This window comes from Salarias fasciatus, chromosome 10, assembly GCF_902148845.1.
Source record: "Salarias fasciatus chromosome 10, fSalaFa1.1, whole genome shotgun sequence".
Classification (NCBI taxonomy): Eukaryota; Metazoa; Chordata; class Actinopteri; order Blenniiformes; family Blenniidae; genus Salarias; species Salarias fasciatus.
The window spans coordinates 24,239,037-24,266,554 of record NC_043754.1 but is presented as its reverse complement, the minus strand read 5'-3'; the positions used below and the strand labels follow the sequence as shown (position 1 = coordinate 24,266,554).

General features: G+C 44.0%; 1 protein-coding gene across 1 annotated transcript in view; it reads left to right on the top strand.

The window, feature by feature from the left end:
* The window catches only part of LOC115395455 (replication protein A 70 kDa DNA-binding subunit-like), a 42,965-nt gene extending 28,609 nt beyond the window's left edge, over positions 1-14,356 (top strand). The window contains exons 14-17 of the mRNA XM_030101017.1: positions 4,782-4,958; positions 5,060-5,167; positions 5,268-5,354; positions 13,636-14,356. Coding sequence (XP_029956877.1) covers positions 4,782-4,958; positions 5,060-5,167; positions 5,268-5,354; positions 13,636-13,737 — 474 coding nt within the window. The 3' untranslated portion in view covers positions 13,738-14,356. The remainder of the gene's footprint in view (positions 1-4,781; positions 4,959-5,059; positions 5,168-5,267; positions 5,355-13,635) is intronic.
* Positions 14,357-27,518: the final 13,162 nt, after the last annotated feature.

The window sequence follows — 27,518 nt, the reverse complement described above, 5'->3', positions numbered from 1 at the left end:
GGTCCTTGCCGTGTGGCGTGGTGACTGGGTAGATGGATGGGTGGACAGATTATGAGGCTGTGAGTCAGGGGGTCGCTGGCGGGGTGGACGGTGTCGGGGTAAGTCTGACTGACAGTATCGGTGGAGGTCGGGGGGGGGGGGGGCGCAGGGCAGCAGCGCCCTCCCCGAGAACACAACGGCCTTTTCACATCCACCGCTCCTACTAAACGCTTTACAGAAGGAGTGGGCCGTATAATGAAGGAACAGCGCTGCTCACTCAGAGTGTGTGTGTGTGTGTGTGTGTGTGTGTGTGTGTGAATTTGGCCAGCGTCCTAGAAAGAGTCTTTGATAGACTCATTTAGGCCAACATTAGTAATGAGTCTGGCCCGGCTCTGGCTTGTAGTTGTTGTTTAGAATGCATTTTAAAGCATTTCATTTTGAATTCTGGCCGTAATTCCAACATCTTGTTTTAGGCCTGTTCTCCTGGTGGAAGAAATACCCTCTGGTGAATCGCAGGGAAAAGGTTTTTTTTTTTTAACATATGCATATATATCACATTGTAGCTAAACGTGGAGCGGCTGGCATGCGAGCGCGTCCACGTGTGTTCCCCTTCCCAGTGAGACACAGTTCATCTGCTGTGTACGTTCTTTTTATTTATATTTATGGAAATTGAATGCCGTGCTTTTCCACAGGATGAGAGAATAGCCTTTTCCCCCCAGAATTAGCATTTCTTTCCTTTTCAGCTGTTGATTTTACCAGTGTGAGTTCTGCCGCCTAAGGTGCTAATATCTGTTTAAATTACAGCAACATCGCTGCATTTTAATTTGATGCTGCTTGACTGTGTACACTTTAATTTAAATTCATGGCAGAAATAAGTTTAACTCATTGTATCTGTGCAAGTTCAGATCTTTGCATATAACCTTGCATTCTAGTCTGGTGTGTGTCTGTGTGTGTGTCTGACACACGTGTGTTTGTGTGTTTCGTGCGTTAGCACAATTTATGTGTAAGAGAAGGCGAGAGAGAGAAATTGGTCTCGTCTTGCATTTATTATGCAAAGAATTCTCAAAGTCCCTCTGCTCTCTTTTCAAACTGTTCCAAGATTGTTTGGAAGTCAAATAGAGATGTGTAAACAGTGCATCCACCAGCTGGACTGACTTGTTGGCAACGCTTTGTTTACAGATCATGCCAAGCTTGATCAGATTTTATTTTCATTTTATTTAATATTCCTCTTTTCGCCCTAAGCAGCTTATCTCCAACACTGCAGCGACTCCAAGCACCACTTTTGTTCCTCTTCATTTGACTTTAGTTTCTCTCACTTGCTGTTTCAGCGTCATGGCATTTGAGTTACGACTTAAAAATACCAATAATGACATTACAGTAAATGCCAGATAGATACTCATACCATTTGGAGGACAACAAAGCATTCACAGGAAATTATTCAGGCCAGCCGCTGATGAGTGTCTCCTCACATCAGAGCCTTTTTTTGTGTTTGTGTTTTTTTTTTTTTTTTGGAACGGAAATCACAGCGACGTCAAGAACCACTCACGCACACTTGGTGACCTGCAGGTCTGTTTTTATCTTGTTCAGAGTGTCGCGTCACGATGCCGAACCACGGGGTGAGAAGTAGTTCAAAAGCAGTCCGGAAAAGGCTCTGCTAATGAGCAGCGATGGATCTGTGATCCGTCGTGGATTCGGTTCTTAGCTGGTTTTTAATAAGAATAACAGTCGCATCATCATGTCTCTGCTCACCCACAAAATTTTACTCCTGTGTTTGGAGGCCACTGGAGGCCAAAGAAGGAGGTTTGTGGATCCTTCATTGTGACTCCTCTGGTGTCTGCCTGCTGTCCTCTGCAGACAGCGACTGTTTCAGTTGTAGCTTCAAATTAGCAGCAGTTTATCTTTAGAAGACTGTTGAAAAGCCAAAGTCTGCTCTTATGGTTTTCGACCTGAACTGAATTCAGCAGTACTAATAGAAAGCGTAAGTAAATCTGTATTAGAAAACGAAATGAGCTGCTGGTAGCATGAGGACGTTTCAGAACTGCTGTTAGCTTTCGGCCCCGTGTCTGGTCTCCAAGTCCACGGTTTTAGAGTCAACAGTCACCGTTAAAAACAATCCAGTGTGGTTGTCTGTCCATACAAATACCCCTGTCCTAACGTGGTTCTAATGTATTGTTCTCTGTACACGTGTGTGTGGTTTCACGATAAAAGCAAATAACAGCAGCCACTAGCGGCCCAACGCGAAAACTACATGGTTATCTGCTTTTCAATGTATTTTTTTTTTAAATATCATTGCATAAAAGAAAAACTTTTCTAAAACGATGCGTTTTTCACTTTAAATGTGAAAACGTGGCCTTATATTCCCAGAGCCAGTCCAGCCAGGCCCTGCTGATCATCTCAGTGAGCGCCTTCCGCTACAGTTTTAGAGAATCCTGCGTTGAGCCTCACGTCCTCCCAAGTTTCGTGTTCACCTTCTGCTGTGAACCAACAGGAGAGAGTTTGAAGAATGGACTCCTTTGAAGGCGGTTATTGCGTCGTGGCCCTGTTGTTGCAGTCTTCCACTCTGGTATTGTGCACGAGGGATTGCTCACAGTGCTCCTTCGTCCTGCCACCTGGCTCCCTTTTTCATCTCCCAAGATGTCGCCTCCTACATAACAAACGCTTTGATGAGAGATCTCGTTCTGATCCAGTGTGCGTACACCTTCCAGGATGGCAGCTCATGAAAAGTTTTTCCATCGGTGTTTGTAAAGCTCCGACTTCTCGCGGAACACATAAACCCGCCTTTTTTTTTTTTTTTTAAAGTCTTTAAGATCTCGCTTGTTTATATCCCGTTCTTGTGATGACATTTACTGATGAAAGGAGCTCATCCGGTTTTTGGATGAGGTGGCAGGCTCAATATCAAACAAAGATGGCATTTACTCCATGTTGATTTTAAATCCGAAAAGACTTTTTCAAGTGCCTGGTTTTCATTTGATGTCAATAAAAAAATGCCAAAGGGTTGTAACGGAAACAGAGAAGGAGCATTAGTTTCATAAGTGTAATGAGAAGTTCCAGTTTTTTCTTTTTAGTTGGAGTGGAGTTTACACACTCCTCCTCTATTAGCGGCTGGTTTGAGCATGTTATGGGGCAAATTACATATTTGGATGAGTTTCAGAATAAATTGATCCCCTGCAGCAGACAGGCATTAGGAAAGAATTGAGAAGCTGCTGTAGCATCATTAAACTGTTTAAGGGAAATAAACCCCTCACTACCATAGTTTTGGTTGACAGCATTTAATTTGAGAATGGGTTGAGTGTTGCTTGTCAACATTCAACACACCTGAGTTTAATATATTTCTGAACTGTTTAGACGTTGTTGAAACTGCAGTTCTTTTATTCAGATTTCAGATTTGTTGTGTTATTTTATTTTAGATTAAGAGTTCTAATAAAATGACTTTGACGCCACTGCTTTACAGTGATCATAAAGTGTTGAATTCTTCATATCAGACATCCCACAGGGAAATTTACGTTTAATGAACCTTACATGTAAATGGAAATGAGTGTGAAACCTTCCTGCAGGCTCTCTGCTTGACTGTGTTTTGCTTTGTTTCACGTCGACGTCCGTCTGCTTCATTCTCTCGTCCTCAGTCCGCTGCTTACAGCTGATCATCCGGAGCTGCATTCCTGCTTGCTTGGGCACCATTTTTCTCTGGCGGGGTTAAAACCTGCAGCGCTCCCCTCACCTCTTTCAATTTGGCTCAACTTGTCAAAAAGTTGTCATACGACTGAAGTTGTCTCAACTTTTTGATATTTTGATGAATGTTTCAAATGAGCATTGATTGATTTACAATGTGCAGATTATACCTTTCACCATTATACCATAGTCATTGGTTGCTTTCTTTCTTCTTGTAATGGATTACCTGATTTTATTTGATTACTTCACGTCAAGCTTTAAACTAAAATCAGCTGTTCTTCGCCCAAAATGGTGCAAGCTTGCATTTTCCATGCCACTTACTTTCTCCACTCTTCGGATGCAGCTAGAACTATCTTGGCAACACACTTTCATTCATTAGGACTCTGAAACGCTGAATCAGATGATGCTGTGAAATTTTAATGAAACAAGGCAACTATAAGGCAGTCACAAGGGCAGCTTCAATTATCTCCGTGTGTTATCGTCTGCCAGCGCGACAAGAAGCCACCGACGCCTCCGACGCCGAGCGCGGCCAGATAAACAGGGAAACTACATGATCCATAATAGTGGCGCTGTGATTACTTCTCTTCCTTCCCTCCTGCTGAAATTGTCTCTAATTCTGTCAATAGACCGTGTTCTTAGTGGCCGGATTTAAGCTTTTTCGGGCCAGTGGTAATTAGCCTCTGGATCAATGCTGCATTGTCTTCACTCCCAGCCCCAGCGGGAGCAGTTTTTTTTTCTCCTGCACTTACCTTTTGCCAAATTCCAAGCTTTAATGTGACGCTCCTAAAACACGTTCAGTCAGGATTTAGTCAAAGTGATGTGACACTGGGACAAATTGCCACTTAAAAATTCCCTACGCAGCAGCGACAAGGCGAGAAATATCCAGTGTGAGTGCGTCCTCATAATGAAATAATGCCAGTGGTTTGATTTGAATGATTCTGTGTGTGTGTGTGTGTGTGTGTGTATGTGTGTGTGTGTGTGTGTGTGTGTTACTTCATTTGCAGGTTGGATCAGCACAGCACTGTGACTTGACTGCAGCCTCTGCTACGTCCACATCGCAGCAGCCCGACGTGATTGTGAAGTTCTGTTAATGAAGCTGTGTTCCCATAATGACGTCTCCTCCTCCGTTTCAGGCGGACTGTTTCAGCTGCGTGGCGACTGTCGTCTACATTCGGAAGGAGAACTGTCTGTACCAGGCCTGCCCGACGGCAGAGTGCAACAAGAAGGTCATAGACCAACACAACGGGCGGTACCGCTGCGAGAAATGCAACAGGGAGTTTCCCAACTTCAAGTACAGACTCATTCTCTCAGTGAGTGCCACGCAGCATTCATGCATCCATACCCGCTGTAAGATACACGCCCATAAATGATGCGTGAAATGCTTCTCATTTGAGTTTTGTCTGATTCTCAGGCCAACTTGGCCGACTTCGGGGACAACCAGTGGGTGACGTGCTTCCAGGAGACGGCTGAAACCCTGCTGGGCCGCAGTGCGGAGGACTTGGGGGAGCTCAGAGACAGGGTGAGACCCGCTCACGGCGCATTTGAACTGTCCGTGCTTTCTGTGAACTGCTTCCCCTCGACTTGGCGTTGACCTCCTCTTGTCGTCGTGTCTCCTGAAGGACGAAGAGGCGTTTGATGAAGTCTTCCAGGAAGCCAGCTTCAAAACTCACGTCTTTAAAAACAGAGTCAAGCTGGAGACGTACAACGTAAGTTATAATTGGGAGCAAACAGGAATCCAATACAATGCAATGCAATTTACTTAGTCAGGGAAAAAAAAAACCAGGAGCAGACTATAATGATACACAATGGTGCTCATCATTGCCCTGCAAGCGTTTCTTTTCCCTCTGATCTTGCGGGGGTATTCAGCCCTCTTTGGCTGCTGCATGTCTGTCACCAGCAGCTGTCTTATCGCCGTTCTGAACAAATACACCAGCAGGCGTTTTATTCCTCCCATACGCCAGTAATAGCTCTGGAAAAATAAGCTTTCAATATAACCAGGGGTGCAAACAAGAGGCGTCGTTGTAAAAACAGTAAATGGTCTCATTTAGGGTCAATTTCACCATCAAACCGAAAAATGAGAGCCTGCGACAATACATATTTCTCAATTGTGTGTGTCTGTGTGGGCATGCGAGGGGAAGTTCTTTCCTTTACCACTGACCACATTTCAGTTATGAAATTGGAACTGGAAAGTATTTCCTCCCCCCCACTGTTCATTCATAACAGTTAAAAAGGAAACAACTAATTATCCAACAAACTCCTGAAGTTTCCACCGGAGGAGGCGGAGGAGGAAATAAAGGGAAAGACGCGTTTATTCACGGCCTTTAGGGGGAAAAAATGTTGCTCACTTACCGACTGGGACAACCTGCAAGTCGGACTCCCAGAAAATACTGAGATATTTATTCAACCAAGCATCATATACAGCTTCCATAAAACACACTGACATGCGTTCTAGACAGACTCTAAGATGGGCCAGTGAGTTTTCCCCGGGGCGACTGAAAACACAACGTTTTGGAAATGCCCCTTCTCCGTCTGAACGGGAGAAAACACAAATGTTATTGTTCTGAAACTGCTCGCCAAAGTTTCTCTGAAGTGCATGGAAAATGGTCAGTTCAGGTGGTTACAGATTCAAATCTGTAGAAAGGCTGTCATCGCTCCTCCACACCTGAAAAACAGACAACGAAGCTGCAGCGTTTACTCTTGGCCGTCCTCACAGCCATGTTTCATTAATGCAGCACTCGCTCACCGCTGTTTCGCAGCGATGCATAAAGTATGGCGGCTACACCAGGAGAGCACGGAGAAGGTTAGGCAGATCCGGTACGAACGGAGCAGATCTCTGGGACGAGTTTGTTACAGGTGGAGGGATATTTTTCAAAGTTGTCAGTGACATATTGCGCAAAATGATCGACTGATTAGAGAAGAAAACACGGAATCAAATTTAGTGCGACAACAACGTGACTTTCATGGCTGTGTGTGTGAAGTCGAGCATCCCCCCGGTGTGAAGGCGTGGTACAATGGCGTGCGTTGTTGCACGCCAGCTATGAATATGTAACGCCATTGTCACTTATCATCTCCCGCCGAAGTGCGGCCCCGAGCGTGCGAAGCCACAAAACAAGACGAGCCAATCCAGTCCGATCACGACACGCTGTCAGTCACACAACATGAATCCAGAATCATTTCAATTAGTATCGCAGTGGCGGGGGAATTGTTATATAGCCAGTGTACTTTCGATAACAGCAAACAAATACAGCCGTGGATTCATTTCTCTTAATTAGCCACTAATTAGCATTTAGCTATTGTCTGTCTAAACCTAATTAGCTTAATTATTCAGAGGCTAATTTGCTACAAGGGCCACATACCAAGAGTCTGAGGAGAATGATGGAGATGTAGGAAGAGCGCTCAACAGTCGTGTCCTGACCCCAAGTAAACCCACCGGGGAAACTGTACAGATTTCTTTTTTTAAACCGCACTTCACACTCTTGAAATTAAAGCGAGACCTTCCCGCTGAGGAATTACACAAAGTCTCTCTGCTGCCATTCCTCCTTGGCGCACAGGTGTGCACGTTCCCTGTAGCTGCAGTCTCGTCTGAGGGGTGTTTCTCACCGCTCCCGAATGAGCGTGGAGCCGTCCACACCTAAAATAAAGCAAGCAGAATTGACGCCAGCAGATGCCAGAGGCTGCCGTTTCCATCACGTTCCACAGTACAGGAATGTACGACAGAGCAAACAGCATTATGGTGGTTTTGTTTTAATTACCGGCTTATCAGTGGTGCAGATCAGAATGACGGCCTCAGGGCTGCACCATGGGAAGAGTCATGGCCATTAAAGACAAATACGTCATCACCTCGGGAGCATAAGTGCCTATAAATAATCATCAGAGGATTCAGAATGTCTACATTTCATGGTAATCTGGGCACAATGAAGCTCTCATCCATCAGCTATCTCTGTCCAGAAGCTGTGCCGAGTTTGGAAGAAAAAAAGGGATATAGTAGAGTTACGAGCCGTTCAAACTGTGTGTATTGTAGTTGGAATAATTTACATTTCTTGTTTGCATACTTTCAAGTTGAAATGCGTATGTCTCATTAAATAACCATTCATTTGATATAAACAATTAATATTCGTCCTGCAATGGGTCAAGAAGTCAGTCATGTCGGTCGCCACAAACAAGAGGAAGCCACGGTGGAGAACAGCGGCGCGGGCTGGCACTTCCCAGCGCTGGATCAAAGCAGACTCATGGAGAGTTGACTGAAAGGACAAAGTGCACCGGCGTCAGGGACGAGCACAGCCCGGAGGAAAGCGGTGCCGGTCCAGAGTTTGGCAGAGCTTCACAAGAAGCCGGAGCATGGAGAGCCACCGCATACAGCGGCGTGTCCCGGGAACCAGCTCCCGGTGTCAGTCCCCTCCTGAACCAGAGCCGCCACCAGCATTCTACCTGAGCTGGGGAGGAGGAGAGCTGGACCACTGCTCTTTTCAAGTGAAAGTCAGCTTTTGCATTTAATTTTAGAAATTGAGGTCCCAGAGTGTGAAGGAAGAGTGGAGAGGATCAGAGTCCAAGCTGTCTGTGGGCCGATTCCCGGGCGCCGTGGCGTCTTCTGCTGTTGGTCCACCCTCTTCCCTCCAAAGTCCACGGAGCAGCCACCAGGAGATTTGAAAGCACTTCATGCTCCCGCCTCCTAACAGGCTTTATGGTGATGCAGGATTTTCTCCTCCACCTGCCCACCGTGCCAAAACTTCTCAGAACTGCTTTACTGACCGTGGTATTACTCCGTTCGACTGGCGGGCCAGCTGGCCTGACCCGACTCCTTCAGACGATCCGTGGGCTGTCGTCAAGAGGAAGATGAGAGTCGCCAGAGAAAGACTGCGGCCAAAGCAAACCCAGGCGTTCGAACAGCTCAGCAGGTCCACAGTGTGATCACCTCCGTGCCGTGCTGCAGAGAAGAAGAGGAGAAAATAATAATTTATTGCAGGAATCAACAAAATAAGTCTTCTTGCCTGATATTTTCATCCTGTGCACTGGATTTATTGCTTTTCATTTGCTATATAGCGGAAATATTAAGTTTTTCCAGGCTATCAGATAGCAACACACAAACTACTTCATTTTCTGCACTTTTCATTTTCAAAACGTCGCCGTGTGAATGTGAAACTGTGCATTTTCACTTGAAACATCATGTAACCTCGGCCTCAATTTGAACACCTTCTATATATTTGAAATTTGCATATAGGCTGAAATGTTTCCATTTATTCATCTTCTCTACTATTTCGTCTAGCTTGGAGTCCCAGAGTGCTCGAACCAGTCCTGTCTGATCAGAGCCGAACATGCAGCAGCTTTTATCACATCATCATCATCTGTCATCTGTTAAATGAGGTCTTAATTATGCCATTGTGTTGCTGTTTAGATGAAATTGTAAGAAAAACCAAAAGGAAACCTTCTGTAGGTTCTCTGAAGTTACTCTTACACTTGTCAGACGAAATCAAAGCGTGTTGAGTCTATTTCCGTTCAGTAATGCCACATAAAGAAAACTCTCACCTGGTATCGACACGTGGAAGCTGATGATATTCCAGTGTACAGAGCCGCAGAACCGGCACAGATGTTACTTTATGGCATTGATATCAAGACCACAAGCATACCCAAGGCTACCAAAGCACCGACTGTAGGTTTTAAATAAATGATTCATCATCACGTTTGTTGTTGTGCAGCGAAAGGCCCGAGTTGCTTCATAAAGCCAGACGAACATTGTGAAATTGATCATTTCAGCTTTCAACAAAATAGAGATAATGAACTCAGAGCAGACGTGTTCCTGCATTCAGTCCTTATATTCAGTGGGCGTTTGTCAAAGTCTTTTTTCTTTTGTGTTATTTCTCTCAAAGCCTGCAATTCAAAACGACAAGCAGAGAACAGAGAGAGTCTGTGAGTCGCTTGTTCGGTTCATGTTTCCACCTCAGCCTCACTTCCTTCCCGGAGACATCTGAGCGTGACACAAGACGAAAAGATCAGACCGGGAGCGCCGCGTTTTCATAAAAATAGAACGATGTAATGAAACGTCAAAGCTTAGCCAGATTAATGAAGTTGCAAAATTTGTGCTTTGTCATATTTCATAACAGGGACACGCCGAGGGAGAACAGCCATACTTGTATCATATTTTAAAGTTGTTTTTTTTTTGCATATAAACTAAAAGTTTGACTCATTTTGGGGCAGAGCGGGGATGACAAATTACCAGTTTCAAGACTTAACAAGTGCAGCGCATGCAAATTGCTAAAAGTTTGTTCTTTCATCAGCTCTTAGTACAGCACAGGGCCGTGGCTCTGCGACGGCCTGACTTTAGTTGTCTTTTTTTGCTTCCTTCTAGATCTGCGGATGTTTACAACAGACTGGATGAATGTTTTTATTGAGCTGATTTGATTTTATTGCCACGCAGTCATGGAGCAAGCACAGCTGGCGCCTGTCTGATGGGTGAAAGGAGACTCTATGCAGAGTTTGCATGTTCTCCCTGTGTCTACGTTGGTTTCCCCCTCAGTTTAAAAACATGCATGTGGTGCTGTTTCCAATCATCCTGTAGGTCTATGGCCCTGTTTACATGATGTGAGCTGGAGCGTACTATATTAGTACTACTAAAACTAGCAATTTTGTGTTATTATGCAAATCATTAATAAACATGAAGTGACCAAAAAAAAAACTCGCTAAGCTAAAGCTTGCATGAGTTAGTGACAGAATCCTGTAAGATCAGATGTGGTTTTACTGTTTGCTGTGATGCTGAAGGGCTGCAGAACATGCACCGGCGTCCTGCTGCACCAGTGTGAATGCTCGTTGAGGAAACCTTAAATCCCTGCTGTTTTGCTGGTGTCGTGTATGAAGCGGTACAAACTGATAGCATCTGACAGTTCTGTAATAATAACTCCCACAAAGTTACAGGAGATCAACCAAATTTGACAGGCAAGTGTGCTACAAACCATATGGCAGTTATACCAATGGCACATATGAAATCATACAAATATTTGGCAGACGGTTGCAGAAAAATGCACCAAAGTAGAGAAGTTTGTGTGCGTGCATGTTTTTGCCTGGATCACAAATGTATAGACTCATGTTCGTGTGCATATGTCATCTGTAAAAGTAGCGCGAACGTGTGCACTCGTGTGCAAGTGCATGATTGAAGTGAATTAATTGATTTTGTCTCGGTGAATGCGTCAGCGTCCAAAGGGACCGGCTTTTTAATGCCTCGTATCAACAGACAGGCCATCGAGAGCCAAGAAAATACTTAACAGAGTCACTTTCCATCATCAGCTAACTGCGCCCTCAGTAGGCCCTGTTAACATTCTGCTCAAGTCTATTCACAGGTCAGCAATGTGTGGGGAAAAATAAAAATTACTTGAATCAGGACTGATCTTCCTGTTTCTTCTATACAGCTGGAAAGGCTGACAAATATTGTAATTTAGAGAATCTGAATATTTTTGTAACACTTCTGGAAATATCCCTCTTGTTCATTTCTTTAATGTACCTATGACATTTTGAACTTGTGAGGGTGTAAGTAGGTTAACAAATGAACAAATACTTGTCAAAACAGCAATCTGCCAATATTGAGACCCAGAAGCAAGTTCGGCCTCTCATAAGGAGAGTAGTATTGCATAAAAAGCATTAAAAACACGCATATTCTGCACACAAGGCCCCAGAATGGACTGGAATCAGGCAGAGGTACTAACCACTGCCCCACCGTGTCACCCCGTTTGAAGTGAGAAATGCATTTTCTCCCGTTTTGACCGCGTTTTGTAGGATAATATAAAACTTGATGTGTGCCGCCATACCACGAGTCAGAAGTATTCATCATCTGGTGAACATCACTGTCACTTACATCCAACGTTTTTTGGCAAGTCAAACAACAGCTCGCCCCCCGGCTCTGGAGTACTATTTATAGCTTCACTATCCTCCGCACTGAGTCTTGGTTTACATTGGTCCAGAACAAGTTAGTATCATGTTCCGGTAATAATCTGAATGACCACTGACAACCAGAATTACAAAAAAGAGAACTTTCGTCCTTTCGTCTGGGCTTGAGGAGACTCATGTCTGGACTTCAGGTCTTTTTGATGTAATTAAAATGACTTTTACTGACTTTATTTGTGGAATCTTACTGTTTAGAGTTCAACATTGGTATAACGTCCTTTATTGCACTCGTGTTCCTGCATGTTTCTTCTTAGAAAGTCGTGTTATTTCTTTCATCGCCGCACAGATGCAGAGAATAATAGATGGCTGTTAGGCCCCGGAGTAATTGTTTTTCTCAGATGTGAGTGGAATATTAGTCACCTCACATTAAATTAAAAAGCCATCTCTCACAGTACCGCACCATCGCGAAGACCATTATTTTTAAATAAGTTGTCACCTTTTGTCAAGTGGAAGCTCGTGTCATAACGGCTCCCCGTATTCTTCAATTTGCCTCCAATCCTCAGGTAGATGCAAATTGAAAATAAGAATAGAGCTGTGGAATCGCGTATGATAATGGGCGAGTGTGGAACCAGTGGTGGCGGTTATGCAGGCTGAATTCCTAATTGATTAATGAATTGTGTCTGGATTAATACTTGTGACAGCGATTATAATGGAAATGGCTTCCTGGCTTTGTGTCTTCATGAGAAACCACTTCATTATTTGATGGTATATAATGTGAAAAATGTCGCCGATGGCGAGCGTTGCTACAAATTGGCGAGAATGAGGGACAATGGCATGTGCGGCCGTTCATTCTGCGAACATGTACTGTTACGACCCACAAATGGTTGTGGAAATGATTAAATATGGGAAGCAGCAAAGTCAAATGTGATGGGGAGAGGGTACAAAAAGGACTGTAGAAAAAAAGTAAGATGAACAGAATCTACCAACAATAAATTATTGTTCACAAAGCAAAAATTCCAGTTGTACCACATTATGTACACAACGGTACTGTCCTGCCTCGAGGCCCATTGGCCATGTTCAGACTTTGCAGAGTAGTGAAGTAAAACAAACGCAATGCTGAAACTTCAATTATTCTCCTAATTTCCAAGAAAAATGCAGAGAAAGTCACTTCCCAGCACATTATTATCAGAGTTCAGTTTTTTCAGCAGTTGTCATCATGGCTTTGCTCACATTTAGAGATTCAAAATGTCACCTTCTCCTTTCACGCTCTGTTCTCCCCACAAACAGTACCTGTCACAGAGGCCTTCACAGTCAACGAGTTGATGGCCACCTTTGACCTGAGAGGGGTCACGGCCTCATCAGTCCAGTTTGGTGGAGGAATCACAGGTGCATTTTCATAACAGTGGTTCAAACATTTACTCCCATCAGTGCGCAAGTGTGATTAATGCGACGGTCCTCCAGTGGATTTTCTTGGACTGTTTGAATTATTTCATCATGTTACAGTTGTATTCAAAACTGTGCCTTGATAAAAAAAAAAAAAAAAGCTAAATCTGTTCCAAGATTTCTTCATCACAAAACAACCGCCATTGCTTTCATTAACCAAATTTATGTCACCAGGCAGAAAGAAAAAAACAGGAATTCTAAGCAACACAATTCAAAATCAACATGTTAATTACCTAATTATGCTAAAACGCTAACGAATGAAAAGCCTCACACTCACCAAAGAAACGGCGAAATCAAATAAACTCACAGCTGTTTGAATACATGTTTTCTTCTTTCTTTGATTAGTGCAAGCGCAGAATCAAACAAAAACAAGGGTTTGTTTGGATTTATGAAGGATCGTTAAATGTTAAAAGATGTCAGGAGCGCTGACTCGTCATGCGGCGTCAGATAACGGGTCAGAAGCGGTTTTCACGGAGCACCATGCTAATCTGTTATTCTGATGTATGCAGACGACGTGTGTTCCTACATCCCCACCCGAAGCAGGATGTCACACTTTTTCTTTCCACCGTCGTTCGTGTTTCTCTGTAGAAGCACCTGGAGTCGACTGTGAGATGGAACTGGACGGAACATAACGTACATGTCTGCGCTCCGCTCTTTGCTCTCCTCCCTCCTCAGGATGAGACCCGGCTGAAGGTGACGGTCCTGGAGGTCCTTCCCGTCGACCACAGGGACTACAGCAGGCGGCTCCTCCGTAACATCCGCGCTCTGGCGAGCTGAACTCCGTCCCGGCCGCCCGCCCGCCCGGTGATTCAACGCGCCTTCAGCTGGTGTCTGACTGGTGTCCCACTTTCCTCCGCCGGCGAGATAACGGCGTATCTGAGCAAGGCAGCAGAGGGGTCGCCTGTGACTCATTTGGATAAATGGCAGCAAAACAAAAGGCTGATATTTAGTTGTTCGCAGACTCGCCTTTGAAGACGACTGAAGTCTCTTTTAGCTTCAATTTAACAACCTTTTGATGTTTTTAAAGTTTGAACGATGTTTAGATTTTTATTGACACAGCTTTGTTTTAGAGCTTTGCATTTTCATGCTTATATAAAGCGTCAGACTAAGATTAGAGCATTTTCTTTGTTGTTTTCCTTTAAGTGATTCATCTTTTCTCTGTTGGGGATGTTCTTTGTTTCAGTGAGACACGCATGAGTCACATTTGTTTAAATTCCTTTGTCTCCTTTCAAACGTGAAGGTGTGGCGGTCGTGTGTGGGAGATAATCATGTTTAAACTGTATTCACGACGTCTGCTTTTACAAGATTTACATTGTGTGAGTACAAATTCCAGTGTTTGGTTTCCGTTCTCCTTTCCTACAAAATGTCAAAGAAGAAAACGGTGATTAAAAGGACGTGGAGACAAAAGCAAAGTGTTTGTCTTTATTGTTGCTTTAACAGATACCTGGAGGACCAGGGGAGAGACTTTGGAAAGGAAGCGGTGTAAAAGGAGACCTTAGGAGACATTAAACACATTTGAGTTGTCTAATTGTAGACTGTTGGGAGACATTTCACACGTACGCCTACCAGCAGTGTTTGGAAACTTTCTTGGAGACACATCAGCTTTTCACTGCACATTATTCATTTAAAGAGAAATGATACTTTTCTTTTGTTACTCAGAGTTTCAACACTAAAACCTACGACGTCAGTGACTAATCTGAACACAGGTTTTTTTTCTTTTCCATTTCTCTTGGACTCAGTTCAAGGCTTGGCTGCTCGAGCGCACATGCAGCAGTTCTCCTTTAGACCTTTAAGTTACGTTCAAATGAACTGGAAGTAAGTCCTACCGCCGTCAGGAGGTGGCTTTGTTCAGCTGTGACTTACAGGACTTAACTTGACAAAGACTAAACAAATAGAGCTGTACGTCCACGACAAGAGAAACACTTCAGGTAAATTAACACATGACTCATAATTAAGTCAACAAATACCTGATGAAACTTTAATCAGTCGTGCAGTTTGTCGTCAGACGAGTCGCACGCATGAGAAAGTGTCCGGCTGCTGTGGTTCCGCGAGACGAACGAAGCAACAACCAAACCCAACAGATGTCTGAACAGGCGGAAGAGGAGCAGACAACTGGCTCACGCTGGGCTTTTCAAGGACCTCTGGCACTGTGCGCTCGAGCGTTGCCAGTTCCGCTGCAGACCAGGGCGACGACGGGCGACAGGAATACATGACTGCATCATTTTTCATTTTCACTCTGGAAACGTGTTGTTTGATCATCCAACCTCATCAGACTACTGTCTTCTTCCATATTTAAACGTATTAAAGCTTGCCCGGTTGTGGCGTCCATCCATCCTTTCATTCAGTCACTCGTTCATTCCTCCCTGCTGTTTTCAGACCGGGCCTGCAGCGAGCTGGCACCTCTCCCATCAAACACACTAATACACACCTGCAAAAGTGCTCTACTGTAAGTGTGTTGTTTGTTTGTTTTTTTGGTACGTTTGTGAATATTTTTGAGTAGCTTGCATCTTTTATACATTGTTCATGTCAAACATGAGACCCATGGGCCAATACCAGCCTGCAAGTTTCCAGTGAAGTCCAATAAGCCAACAAGCAAACGGTAATAATTAAAAACAAAACAAAACAAAAATTTCTTTAGATGAGAGGACACAACAGGACACTGAGACCCGAGCTGAGATATCAGGGACGCTGCTGTGCAAGATGACTTACTTCACTGCTGTCGAAGCAGCTGGAAGCCGTGCTGTCAGGGCGAGTTTGTAAAAACATGCAGAAAGCCGCAGCTATAGGGGGAGATTCCTGGACATTTCACTGTATTACACACCAGAAGGTTTCATTAGAACTGGCTTCATGTTGACAACGTCGTCATTTTCTGAAGTAATTTTTTGTTTTTGTGAAAATTCCATCATACATACTTTGCACCACAACAAAGAATGACTTGAAAGTTTAAATGTAAAGGTTCTGTGTTACTATTTTACCCGCTCAAGATGAAACTGGGCTGTACGTAGCCCCTGAAGTAAAATGTGTTTGAGCCCTCAAAGCTGACAGAGACGATGCAAACTGCAGTCAGACCCCGACTGGCATTCAAACCAGGGTCTGTGACGGCACCATCCACTCCCACTGTCTGCTGTAGTCATCATCCATCTCTTCTTTTGTAAATCGTGCCTTTAAAAGTACTATGACTACATTATATTAACTGCAATCGGATTAGATTTTCCCATAACAGCTTATTATAAACAAGTAATTCATCTTTTGTAAAAAGAAAAAAACATCATCTTTTTGTGTCCTGCAGAAATCTGATTTCAGAGGCACGTTCCACTGTGCTCAACACGAACCTCCGAAATTAAACGTCTCTCTCAATAAGGCAGACGGCGCTTTGTTTCCTGTAAGTTTGCACACGAACACCAAAAAAAAAAAAAAAAAAAAAACCAGGGAAAACGCCTCGGTGGCATGTCTCCGCCGAGGTGTGGCTCAAGGGCACGACACTGATTTATGCTGGCAGTGAGCTGGCTGCCCCTCCGACTCTGGGCCCCAGCAGTACCGTCTCCTGCCCGCTGCCTGCGCCGCTGTGCTCTGCGGCTCGGGAGATTAAACATGCACACACTGATATTTTATCCCGGCGTCACCTTTTCCTCCACCCGTCCCTCTTATCTCCACCTGTCTGTTCTTGTGTTTGTTCCGCACTCCGAGGCAGCGGTCTCTGCCCAGGAGGCTTCAGGAGATCAGATTTGGCGTTAATTTGATGTGTTTTATGATGATCAAGCCAATAGGTTGATTTTTCTTCGAAACGCCGTTTGACTCTTTTCTTTGAAACAAGCCGGTGCAGGCAGCGTTATTCTCTCTTCTGCTCAGTAAATCTACATTGAGTCCACGAGATCAGAAAGCTATTTCCAACGTAAAGCCTTTGCTGGTGATTGAGACTTAAGATGGAGACACGTCACCGTGCAGCTGCAGCGAGGCCCGAGGCGCCCGGGGACAGAGGAGGACACGGGGCGGAGATTAGCAGAAATTCTCTTTCTCGAAAATTTTATTATTACTATCCTTCGAGAACTTTTATCTGAGCGTGACGTGTGAAGCAGTAGTGGAGTGAACTGCGGGTGAGGCTGCCGTATCTCCTCTCTGGGAACGTGGGAGAGTCGGTCTTGGTGAATAAGCAGTTTGTCTCTATCTGCAAGAAACGTGCGCGAAGGCTACAAGGACAGCGGATGGAAATGAGCTGCGGTTTATCACAGAGGTCGCAGTCCCGATCACAGTCTATCTGTCCCCAGGCCTGCGTTAAAGCGGCGCGGTGCTTCGGTCCAGCCGGCCCGTCTGCGAGCCGGAGTGTGGAGGGAGACAGATACTGAGCAAGGAAGCGGAGTTCAGTAAAACCACAGCATGCAACGGCTACATGTAGGCCCGTTACAGCAGCAACAAACAGGGTGATTCATTGGTGGAATGAGGGTTTTTATTACCCACTGCAATAAAAAAAAGTAATCAAGGTTAAAGATCGGTATTTTTATTATCTTTTTTCCCCCCATATTGGCTCCAGCTCCCTGTGACACAGAACAGTGTGACGATTCAACAGTAAGTTCGACTGTAAAAAGTTGATCTTCAGTGGATCAGAGGTGAAAAGTTGCTTTGATGTTCGTTAATCTAGAAGATTAACCATGTTTTCCTGTGCAGCATCTACGATATCGAGACATAGGAGATATATATTCACCGCGATATAGTCCAACATCTGTATGCGGCCCCTCGACTAAAGACCTTTGATCCGATTTAATCACATTGATCCAAACCACCAGTCAGGTCAGCAATCCACACACAGACACACATATATACTCACTGAAAGCTGCACATTTTCATAGAATACCCCTTTACGTCCTTTAAGTGTCAACTTTATCATCTCCAAGACTAATAAACAAAAAAGTTCCTTTATCCAGCAATGCTGACAATATCCTGGAAAAAACAGAGAGAGAGGTGAAATATGTTTTAAGCTTTGGTCCAGACCGAACATGAACCAAGACGAAGAGTTCACCCTACTGCAGGCTTCTTTCCACCAATCAGCTCTCATTTCCACCCTGAGCTCCTCAGTTAGAGGTGTGTGTTTTTGATGGATTACAGATACTTGGGGTATATATTAAAAAAAACAATAAAGGCTTGCTGTGTACATGTGACACTCAGATTGTATTTGCTTTCAGTGGCAGGTCTATTTCAGCTGATTTTAAGAGTTGCAGGGAGAGGTACTGTAATGTCAGTTTTTATTTGCGGTTCCACGTTTACTCTGGCTCTCCCTGGTCTCATTCACACTCCTCCTTTCATGCGTGTTTCTGATGTTCCTGAGACTGTTTCATCCCTGCCGAAAATAGAAAACAAACCACCAGTGCTGCAGCTTATTCTGCAGCGTCGTATTTATAAAGCACCACATATATAATCTTAATGGATTTTAGTTAGATCGAGACCGTCCGGTGTGAAGCAAGGAGCTGAGCAAGTGTCCCTCTGTGCACGGCTGTAACGGTGGAGAGGATAAACCCTGTTTTAGTGGGAGTAACAAAAACCAGGAAAAGTTTGGGGTGAGGCAAGAAACAGCAGATAAAACGCAATAGTCATTAAAATGTAGACGTACAACGGCTGCCGGAGTGGTTGTTATTGTAATGAAAAATAATCAGAATACTTACAGGTACATTAGCGACAGTCGGAGCAGCGTTAAGTGCTCAGCAGGGCGGCTGGCCTGCAGCTGGAGATGGGAAACGTGCAGAGAGACCTGCAGAGAGCGACGGTTATCTGACTGAAGCACATCCATAAACCCACACAGGCGTGTGAACGGATAATGCCCGCGCACCACAAAAGCGCCGCGTGCCGCCTGCACGCTCCTCCCTGCACAACGAGACGACGATCGAGTCAATGTGCATCAAGACCGCAGCCAGTGAGAAACACTAAACAACAATGGTGTCTCCTTACTTGGTGCTCGGCCCTCTGTGAAGCCAGGAAGAAGAAGAAATCTCTCCAACAGTCTACACTGAGACCGACTGACAGAAAACAGCTGCTTAAGTTGAAGGTTAATGTCAAAACTAAGCATTTTTCTTTGTGTTTTCACCACTAAAGGCACCGGTGCACGTTTGCGGGCTGCAGTTTGTCATTTCTTAGATGAAGGAGGCTTCATTCAGCGCGCCGAGCCGTCTCCATACGTTAATATCTGACTATTACACGTGATTACATTTGTGTGCCTCTCTCCTGTCATGTTTCTCTGTTCTCGGAGCTGAAACCCCCTCATCTCTGCCTCCTGATCCAATTATTTTGCTGTACATTGATTATTTTGCTATTCACTGCTCACTTATTATCGGCTGAGGGAGACTCTTGCAGGCTTTATCGTGTTGAAAGGGAGTTTTTCCTATCCGCCATTCAATGTGCCCTGCTTGTGTGGGAGTGTTATTTTCCTCTCCTTTGTATTCATCTGAATGGTGAATGCTCTGAGATAACTGTCTCATTGTTGCTATATGCATTAAATCCAGTTTAAATTAATAGTAATGTACATGTTAACAGCATGGGCGTTCAGATATGTATAATTTACACAGGATATTATTATTCTATATGCAATATCATGTGTTGGTGATGAATACTATAATTCTAATAAACAGCATTTATAGAGACCATGTCAACTTCATATTAGTATCAATGTACATATAAAACATTTGGATAGTCATATACAATTCAAGAAATTCATCTATATATCATTCTGCATGTAAACTAAACAAAAGAAAAGGGAAATGTGTGTTTTGTTGAAGATGAACGGTGCTTGTTAATCAATCTCTTACCGTTGAAACAAAACGTGCATTTTCTGGACGAGAGGCACAGCTGAGTATCAACGATCCCATCAGAATATACAGTGTTTTTGGCGGCCGCACCCAGAAGTAGCTCTACGGACGATTTATAGGGGAGTAAAATGTGTAACCTTTGAACGTAACGGGAGCTGCTGCAGCCAGAGGAGCCGGCTGTTTCTACAGACCATTTACTGACGCAGTGAGCAATTTTACAGGTGTTAGGGAAGAAGTGCGCTACTTGGAGAGACAAATGCATTCGCACCTTTTCAGCATCTGGGGAGATTGACTCGTGGCCGCGCGTTTTCAGACGCGCCAACGTTTATGATGTTTTAGAACAAATAGCTGCCGGCAGAGCTGCAGATTCGCCTGCTAATCACTGTCATCTGGTGCAAAACGTGCACCGCTTTAGTGATGCAAAACCTCCCCGTCCTCAAACAAACAAAAAAAGACACTCCCGAGTCGACAATAAGTATGTTTAACCGCTCATCGACTGGGCAGAAAGAAGCGGTGGGAAAGTACAGCGCTACACAAGCAAAGTCTGAAGTTGAGCTTGGGGGATTGTTCCTTTGTCTGAACCACAAGTACAGGGTGCAAACATCAGATCTCACTCGCTCTTCATCTCTTTGTTTTGTGTTTTTATGTCTGAAAGGAACAAATATGTGAACATGAAAGTGCTGCAGGGGGTCACATTCCACTCTGCTGAGAAAGAAAGGTTGAAACCAGCCAGTGCACAGCATCCCATCCACCAGCTGCATGTTGCGTTTTGATGGGCACAAATAAAAATGGATAAGCAAATAGATCTAATCCACGACATGCGTCCGCTGGCAGGAAGAGGAAATGTTTTGCCAGCTCGGTCTCTGCAGATCGCAGGGAACATTTTAATAGACCGTTTGACTGAATGTTTCTGTTTGAGGATTTCGCAGAGTTATCAAGGACACTTGATGCTCACGAGGGTATTTATAGGCTCTGTTTTCTCCCTGTGCATGAATGTATGCATGATCTCTGTTATCCAAGTCAGAAAAAAAAAAAAAAACTGGAGAGTTCCAGAGGCAGCGGGAGCAGCTCCGGTCCTCTCTTGTCTTTCATGTTCACCGTTCTCTGCAGGAAGCTCCACTAACTTTCCACTGTTGTTGGAGGCCATCGCTCCTGTTCAGCCCTCCCTTCGTGCCTCCTCCAGCTCTTTACATAAATTACCCATTCTCCCTCCACAACGCCTCACTCATTCCCTTCTTCTCCTCCTTTGTCTTTTCCTCTGCCTTCCTGACCACCTACAGGATCAACTGTTTTACCCTCTCTCTCTCTCTCTCTCTCTCTCTCTCTCTCTCTCTCCACAGAATCATCATCATTTCTCTCTGAGCTCCTCATCGATTTCTGTTTCCACCCTGCACTGCCTCTCATCTACTCCTGTCTTTGTTTCTCTCCTACCCACAAGTTAAGTAAACCTTCCCTATTGCCCTCTCTCTCTCTCTCTCTCTCTCTCTGTCTCTCTCTCTCTCCATCAGATCTCGCCTGGAGGCATTTTTGGTTTTTTTTTCTGCTCCTCGCGAGGAGCCAGAGGCCATGCCAACACCAAGGCCAGCATGCTCCGCCGTTGCTAGGCGGCCATACTTATGCACGATAACTTCTTAGAGATGGGGAAATGTGAAATTGCCAGTGCGGCCCATTTCCTACATCTGTGATTGCCATGAATTCAGGCACATGATGGATTGTAACTTGAATAAGAAGCTGCAGTATTGAAATAGAATTTCGCGTGTCTATTATTAGCCATCGACAGACTGAAATGACGCCGGCACGTTTGCGTGGCGTGCGTCGGGAAATGAGGCGGACTCTGAAATCTAGAATGCCGAAAGTGGAAGAGGCATGGGAACGGATGTAAATACAGATAACGTCACATGTTTAAATGAAATCTGATTCCGATATTGTGGGATGGTCTACTGTTCCACCTGCTCACAGCCAACGTGCATCCTGCAGAAAAGCCCGGAGGCTCAAACGCTCATCATCCTGTGTGTCCTGCTCCTGACCTGTGATTGGTTCAAGCCCCACGCAGCCTTAACCTGGTTAAAGAGAGGGCTGGATGGACGGACGCTTGAATCTATTTGTCTCTATTTGGTGTTAATTTATTCATTGCTTTCCGTCGTGCTCGTGTGGAACTGTTGGGTGTTTTCTCCTCTGTAAAAGTGTCTTGAAAAGTGTTTGGGACTACAGAAATAAAATTGAATTGTACTGAATTTATTTGCATGTCCTCATGTGATTATAACAAGAAAATATGCAAAATATGCAAGAAAATACACAGATTTCCTAACTTGTCAGTGACAGAAAGAGAACTTGTTGAATGAGCATTAGAAATGTGCGTGCAATACCACGGGAAGGCTGTGTGACTGGCATGCATTACTCAAAACCCCGCCTCATATTTTGGTCCGTGGTGACTTCCGTCGGTGGACAAATTGGTGTCTCTGGGCTGCGTCTTAAAGAATCAGTGGCGCAGAGTGCCGCGCTCGCGCCACGGCAGCCGGCTGCATTTTGGATGTTTCATCGCTGGAGGCTTGTGACGCCACTGAAGTGCAGCTGAAACTGGAGAGATTATAAGAAAAATACCATGAGGATGTAGAAAGGGGCCGGCGTCAGTCATCATCAATCAAATTTGTTTTCTTTTGTTTGGAGTGGGTCGGTTTGCGCTCGGCTGAGCTCGCTCTGTGATACAGAGAACAGCCAAGAGTGGATTTACTGCGAAAAAGCTTCTCTCCAGAGGAAACTGATGGGCCTGTGTAGGAGGCTGCAGAACCGCTGTGAGTGGATCTGTCGCTTCTCAAATTGAATTACCTTAGATAATATTTACATGTTCTAATCTGGGAAAGTTGTTATTCAACATGTAAAACCAGCTGATGATATCTCAGCAAACAGAATCGTGGGAAAACTGGCCGTTTAACCAGCTATGTTCTGACTGAATGCACCTTCAAATACATGACAAAAGGATCATTTAACTAAAGGACACATTCACTTTTTATCAGTTCTACTTTTAAATACTTTTTTCCTTCTTAAACTATTTCATATGTTTATTTACAGAAAAGCAGTCTTCATGTGCCAAACTGTGTCCAGTATAGATGAGCCACTGCGGCGCAGTACTGCAGTGGTTAGCACCGTCGCTTCACAGGTTCCCGGATCGTCTTTGTTTTAATTTCGTCGGCTCCTCCATTTGAAAAGAGATCGTTTGTTTGCTGGATAGACGCTCATCAGAGAGAGTGGCTCTTCATCCGTCTCTCCTTCATTCTGCTAATAGATCGGACATCTGTCGCTGACTGCTGCTGTGTCGCCTGGGAAAAACCTGATTACCAGTGTGAAATTCTATCTGCCTGATTAAATGACCACCTTCAGACCCGTTAGTCACTTTGACGGTATGGATCAGGTATCGATCGGCGCCGTGACACAGTTATTGATTAATTCGATGAGAATAAAACGCCAAAACTACTTGCCTGACTTCACTTCTTGGAGCTAAATAAGCTTTTCCTCTTAAACATGTTTCCTAAGTGCCTCAGGAGTCTCAAAGCACTTTACACAGGCAGTCACACTCACACGTTCACACACCCACCCACACACCAGCGGTGTTGCAAGGTCCTACGAGGTGACTGTTCACCACGGGGAACAACATGGGGCTCAGCGTCTTGCTCAAGGACACCCGGGCACATGGACGGGAGGAGAGCAGCATGGAGCACCCATACTGAGAAGGACTGACAGAAAGTTAGAGGTACTCAACTTTCAGGAGGAACCTCTAAAACGCACCAAAGCCTTTCCAGTTGAACTGAACGTGACCTTCTCGAAACTTTTAAATGTCCGACCGTTCAATGTTTCAGTACTTTTGGCACAACTCGCTGTTCTCTAACAAGGAGCTTAATGGCAAAATTCACAACAGGTGTTTGATCGATGAATGGAACAAGAAACGTCCTGGTTCAATTAGAAGTGGTATTTAAACCATCCTCCCCGCCATGTCGGTCACATTTCGACCTCATGAGACCGAGACTGTTGCTTAACAGCGTCTCGCCAGTCGAGCTTCAGACTGGATGTTCACAGACGGAGCAGAGATGCAGAAAGTGGAATTTGTCCTTTGTCCACACCCCACGCCGAAGACCATCAAGAGTCACGTCACATTATTCCAATAAACTGTGGGACGAGGAAATCACCATCGCATGCTTCTACTTCAATACCCCTAATTTTTCATTCTAAGGACTTCACCAAAGCAGCCATTTATCCCTCATTTTTGTGGGTTGCATTCATTTCTTTACGTTTCTTTAAAGGGACTTCTGTCCATTTTCTTTGTACTCTTCATTGAGTTTAGGGTCACGGGACGATCATCACTTTACAACTTTTTAATCCACAGTGCCGACACAGAGACCTCTGGCAGGCTCATGACGTGAAAATCCCCTCAGCCAACCGTTTTAAAGCAGGACCCTTCCTGCTGAGAGGCAATGTAACAAACCGTTATTCTACTCTGAGCCACTTTGGATTGAAATCGTTGCTGAGTTTCTGTTTAGCAGCAGACTCACACTGTCAGGTCAGAGTCTCGGTCATTATTCTTAAATTTCCCTTTGCCTTTTACATCACCTTCTCTGTAATTGCTGCAATTAAATCGCAGATCTTTGCTCCTGCCTCCGCAGAGAAAACATCTCTCTGGGGACTTGAAAGACCTGCAGCACGTCGCCGCGGTTGTGTTCCGTTCTCCCCTTAAAATGCTCCTTTAATTTGTTATCCCGCTGTATATATTACTTGGTAAAAATCAGAAATCCACCCTGAAAAACGATCTCACACACAGACACACACACACACACACAACTGCACGCTGTGTTCACAACACGGGCTACCTTAGACTGACATGTGGGTGGCATAAGTACTAAAACCCACAACACAAGGCTTCCAAATTGCGCAGCCAAATGATTGCTGCTGCCACAGCTATTCATCCACCTCTCCCCGCTTAAGCTACATTAAGTTCAAAGTAATTCATCAGAAACACCAGTGGGTGGGAAAAAACAACCTGGGAACAGCTGAGAGAAGAAAGTCACTTGACTGACACGAAATAAGTGAAAAGATCTTAACTCCAACATATATTTACAAGAAGAATGGACTTAAAAAAAAAAACATTCAGAGAACACGAGAAGTTTACTTAAATTTCAAAGATAGAAAAAAATTCTAATCCTTTTGTCAAATGAAGCCATAGCTATAAATTTAATGGTAATCATTCGATATCAGTGGATCAGAAAGAAGTCAATGGCTTGAAATTAATCTTTTTTTTGTCACTTGATCAATTTTTCTCGAGTAATATTAATCAAAATCACAACAATGAAGACGAAAGCCTTCATTAGTTTGATAAAAATGACTAAATCTGAGGTATTACTCTCTACAGAGACTGCATAGAGACATTTATCTTCACTAAATGTGAAGATAAATGTTTGAGACTCTGGGCTGCTGCGTGTCTTTTTGGGCACATTGTTGCTTTGAGCGAAAGGCAGATGTCAATACGCTGACATGCAAATACAATAGAAACACGCTGGTGTCTAATGGAGAAAATATCATGAAAAACCAAATCTGCAAGTCTTTGTAAAGGACGAATGACTGATTCACTTGATGAGTTTAGTTGCAAAATTGAAAAGAAGCAGTAAAAGCAATGAAACCACAAAGGTCCTCTTGAAACAGACGTTTTTACTAAACCACCACAGGATGCAGGCATTGCACGGCCACAGACACAGGCCAGCGCCCACAGCACGCCCAGTCAAACGTCTTTCATGCTGTCATCAGGATGAATGAAGTTTGTTCCTCCTTCAATATAAAAAAGCTACTTTAGTAAAATAGTAACTATAAAATCAACAGCTTTGGAGAAGGCTAAAGCTCAGGTGAACATATTTGGACTTTCAAAAGAGAGGCCTTGAGAGATTTAAATGTTTGGAATTTCCTCAAAGATGGTTCCAGTCATTCCTCTGTGCGAAAAGAACATTTTCACAAAATAATATCTCTCTATAACCAAAAACCCTAAGTCATTCTCAGAGGTTCAACACACTTTATTCTGCCTGAAAAGATTTCTGTTCTACAATCGGAGATAATAAAAAAAATCCCTGAAAAGAAATAAAGCCTTTTATGTGGAGAAAATCAAATGCAACAACAAAATAAGGACTCTTTGTCTAAACTTTCACCGTCTAATTAAGTAGACTTTAATAAACACTGAGACACATGGTCCGTTTTTCCACACACTGGAATGGTACACGGGGAATTTTTTCATTATTTTGTGTTTGGTTTAGAAGCAAAGAATCAATGTCATCCATTACACACAAAGTTAAATAATATTATCATCACCATATTCTGTACAAAGCCCCAGTTAATTTAACTACTAAAACAGTATTCCCTTTAAAAAAAACAAAGCAAACTACACCATATTCATCAAATCTGCTGTTTCTGTGTAACGTTGCTGTCTGAATGCAAAACCTTTCTGAAATAAAGACGTAAAAACAATACATTTAACAAAAAATAATCTCTGACACAGAGAAGGACATTAGTAATCATCAGTTAGTGACTCATTCTTCCAACTATCGTGAGGTTACAGCAGAAAGACGCTGTCAAGAGTGTCATTTCTCATTCTGTAAAGAACAAATACGTACTGTGGACTACAAAACTACCTGAGGCGTACTGAGGTGAAAGTAAACATTGTGGAAGTCTTAGTCAGGTCCCGGTGTCATTCCTTACCTGTCCACCACTCTCCCTCCGTCTGTTCTCACCTCTGCCATCTGTCTCCGCTCTGTTCGTCACCCTGTGTGCCCTCCTCCTGCCTCCTCCTGCCTCCTCCTCTCATAATTAGCTCTCTGTGTAGAAACACTACATATCTGTCTCACATTCTGGCCGCTGGCTTTTGTCATTGCCCGGGCTGTCCTGTCTGTTTTTTGGCCTCCTACCTGTTTTCTGTCACTTTCACTTTGGATTTTTACATTTCTGTCCCAATAAAGAAAAATAAAAATTATAAAGTAATCATTTTTTGTATTAATTTGTCAAGCTGTACCCACCCAGGAGCTCAGTGTTGTTCAGTCAGCCTGATTGATACCGTCTGTGTGCTCCTGTCGTGTTTCAGGACGAGGCAGTAGATCCGTGTCGTCAGCCTCTATCTCCATAACCTCAGATCTGATGGCAGAGATACGACGCTGATCCCTCTTGTTTGTTTTGCTTATCTGCAGGATTAGATCCACCCACTGTGGTCGCGCTGCGGATTCTGCTTTTCCAATGCCAGGTGCAGAGAAGCAGAGAGCGGAGGACATTTCGCATAACTTCCTACACCCGGATGTGGCAAATATGAATCCCTGACTGAACAGGAAGGCGTCCCACTTCATGTCAACACAACGTAAAAACTTTATTGGACAGTGTTTGGTCTCAAAAAATCCATAGTAAGACTCTGTTTACACGACAACCTGGCCCGTCAAAACACATCGTTTTTGAATTTTTGTTTCAGGAGAGTTTCAGAAAAAGAGAAAAAAAGATGCTGAGGGATAAGCTGAGTTCGGACTGAAATAAACAGTCCATAGAGCAGCTGATTTGAGGAACGGTGAATTCTCATGTGGGAATAATGTCGTCTTCAGCTTCCGGGATAAAAAAAGAAGAAAAAGTTGACTTTAGACTGAAATACGAACACAGCAAAGCCTAAAAACATTTGAATCAGAACTGTGTAACATACAACATACCATCATTTCTCATTTTTGAGTAACTACTGTCTCTGATTTATTTAGGAGGGGTTGC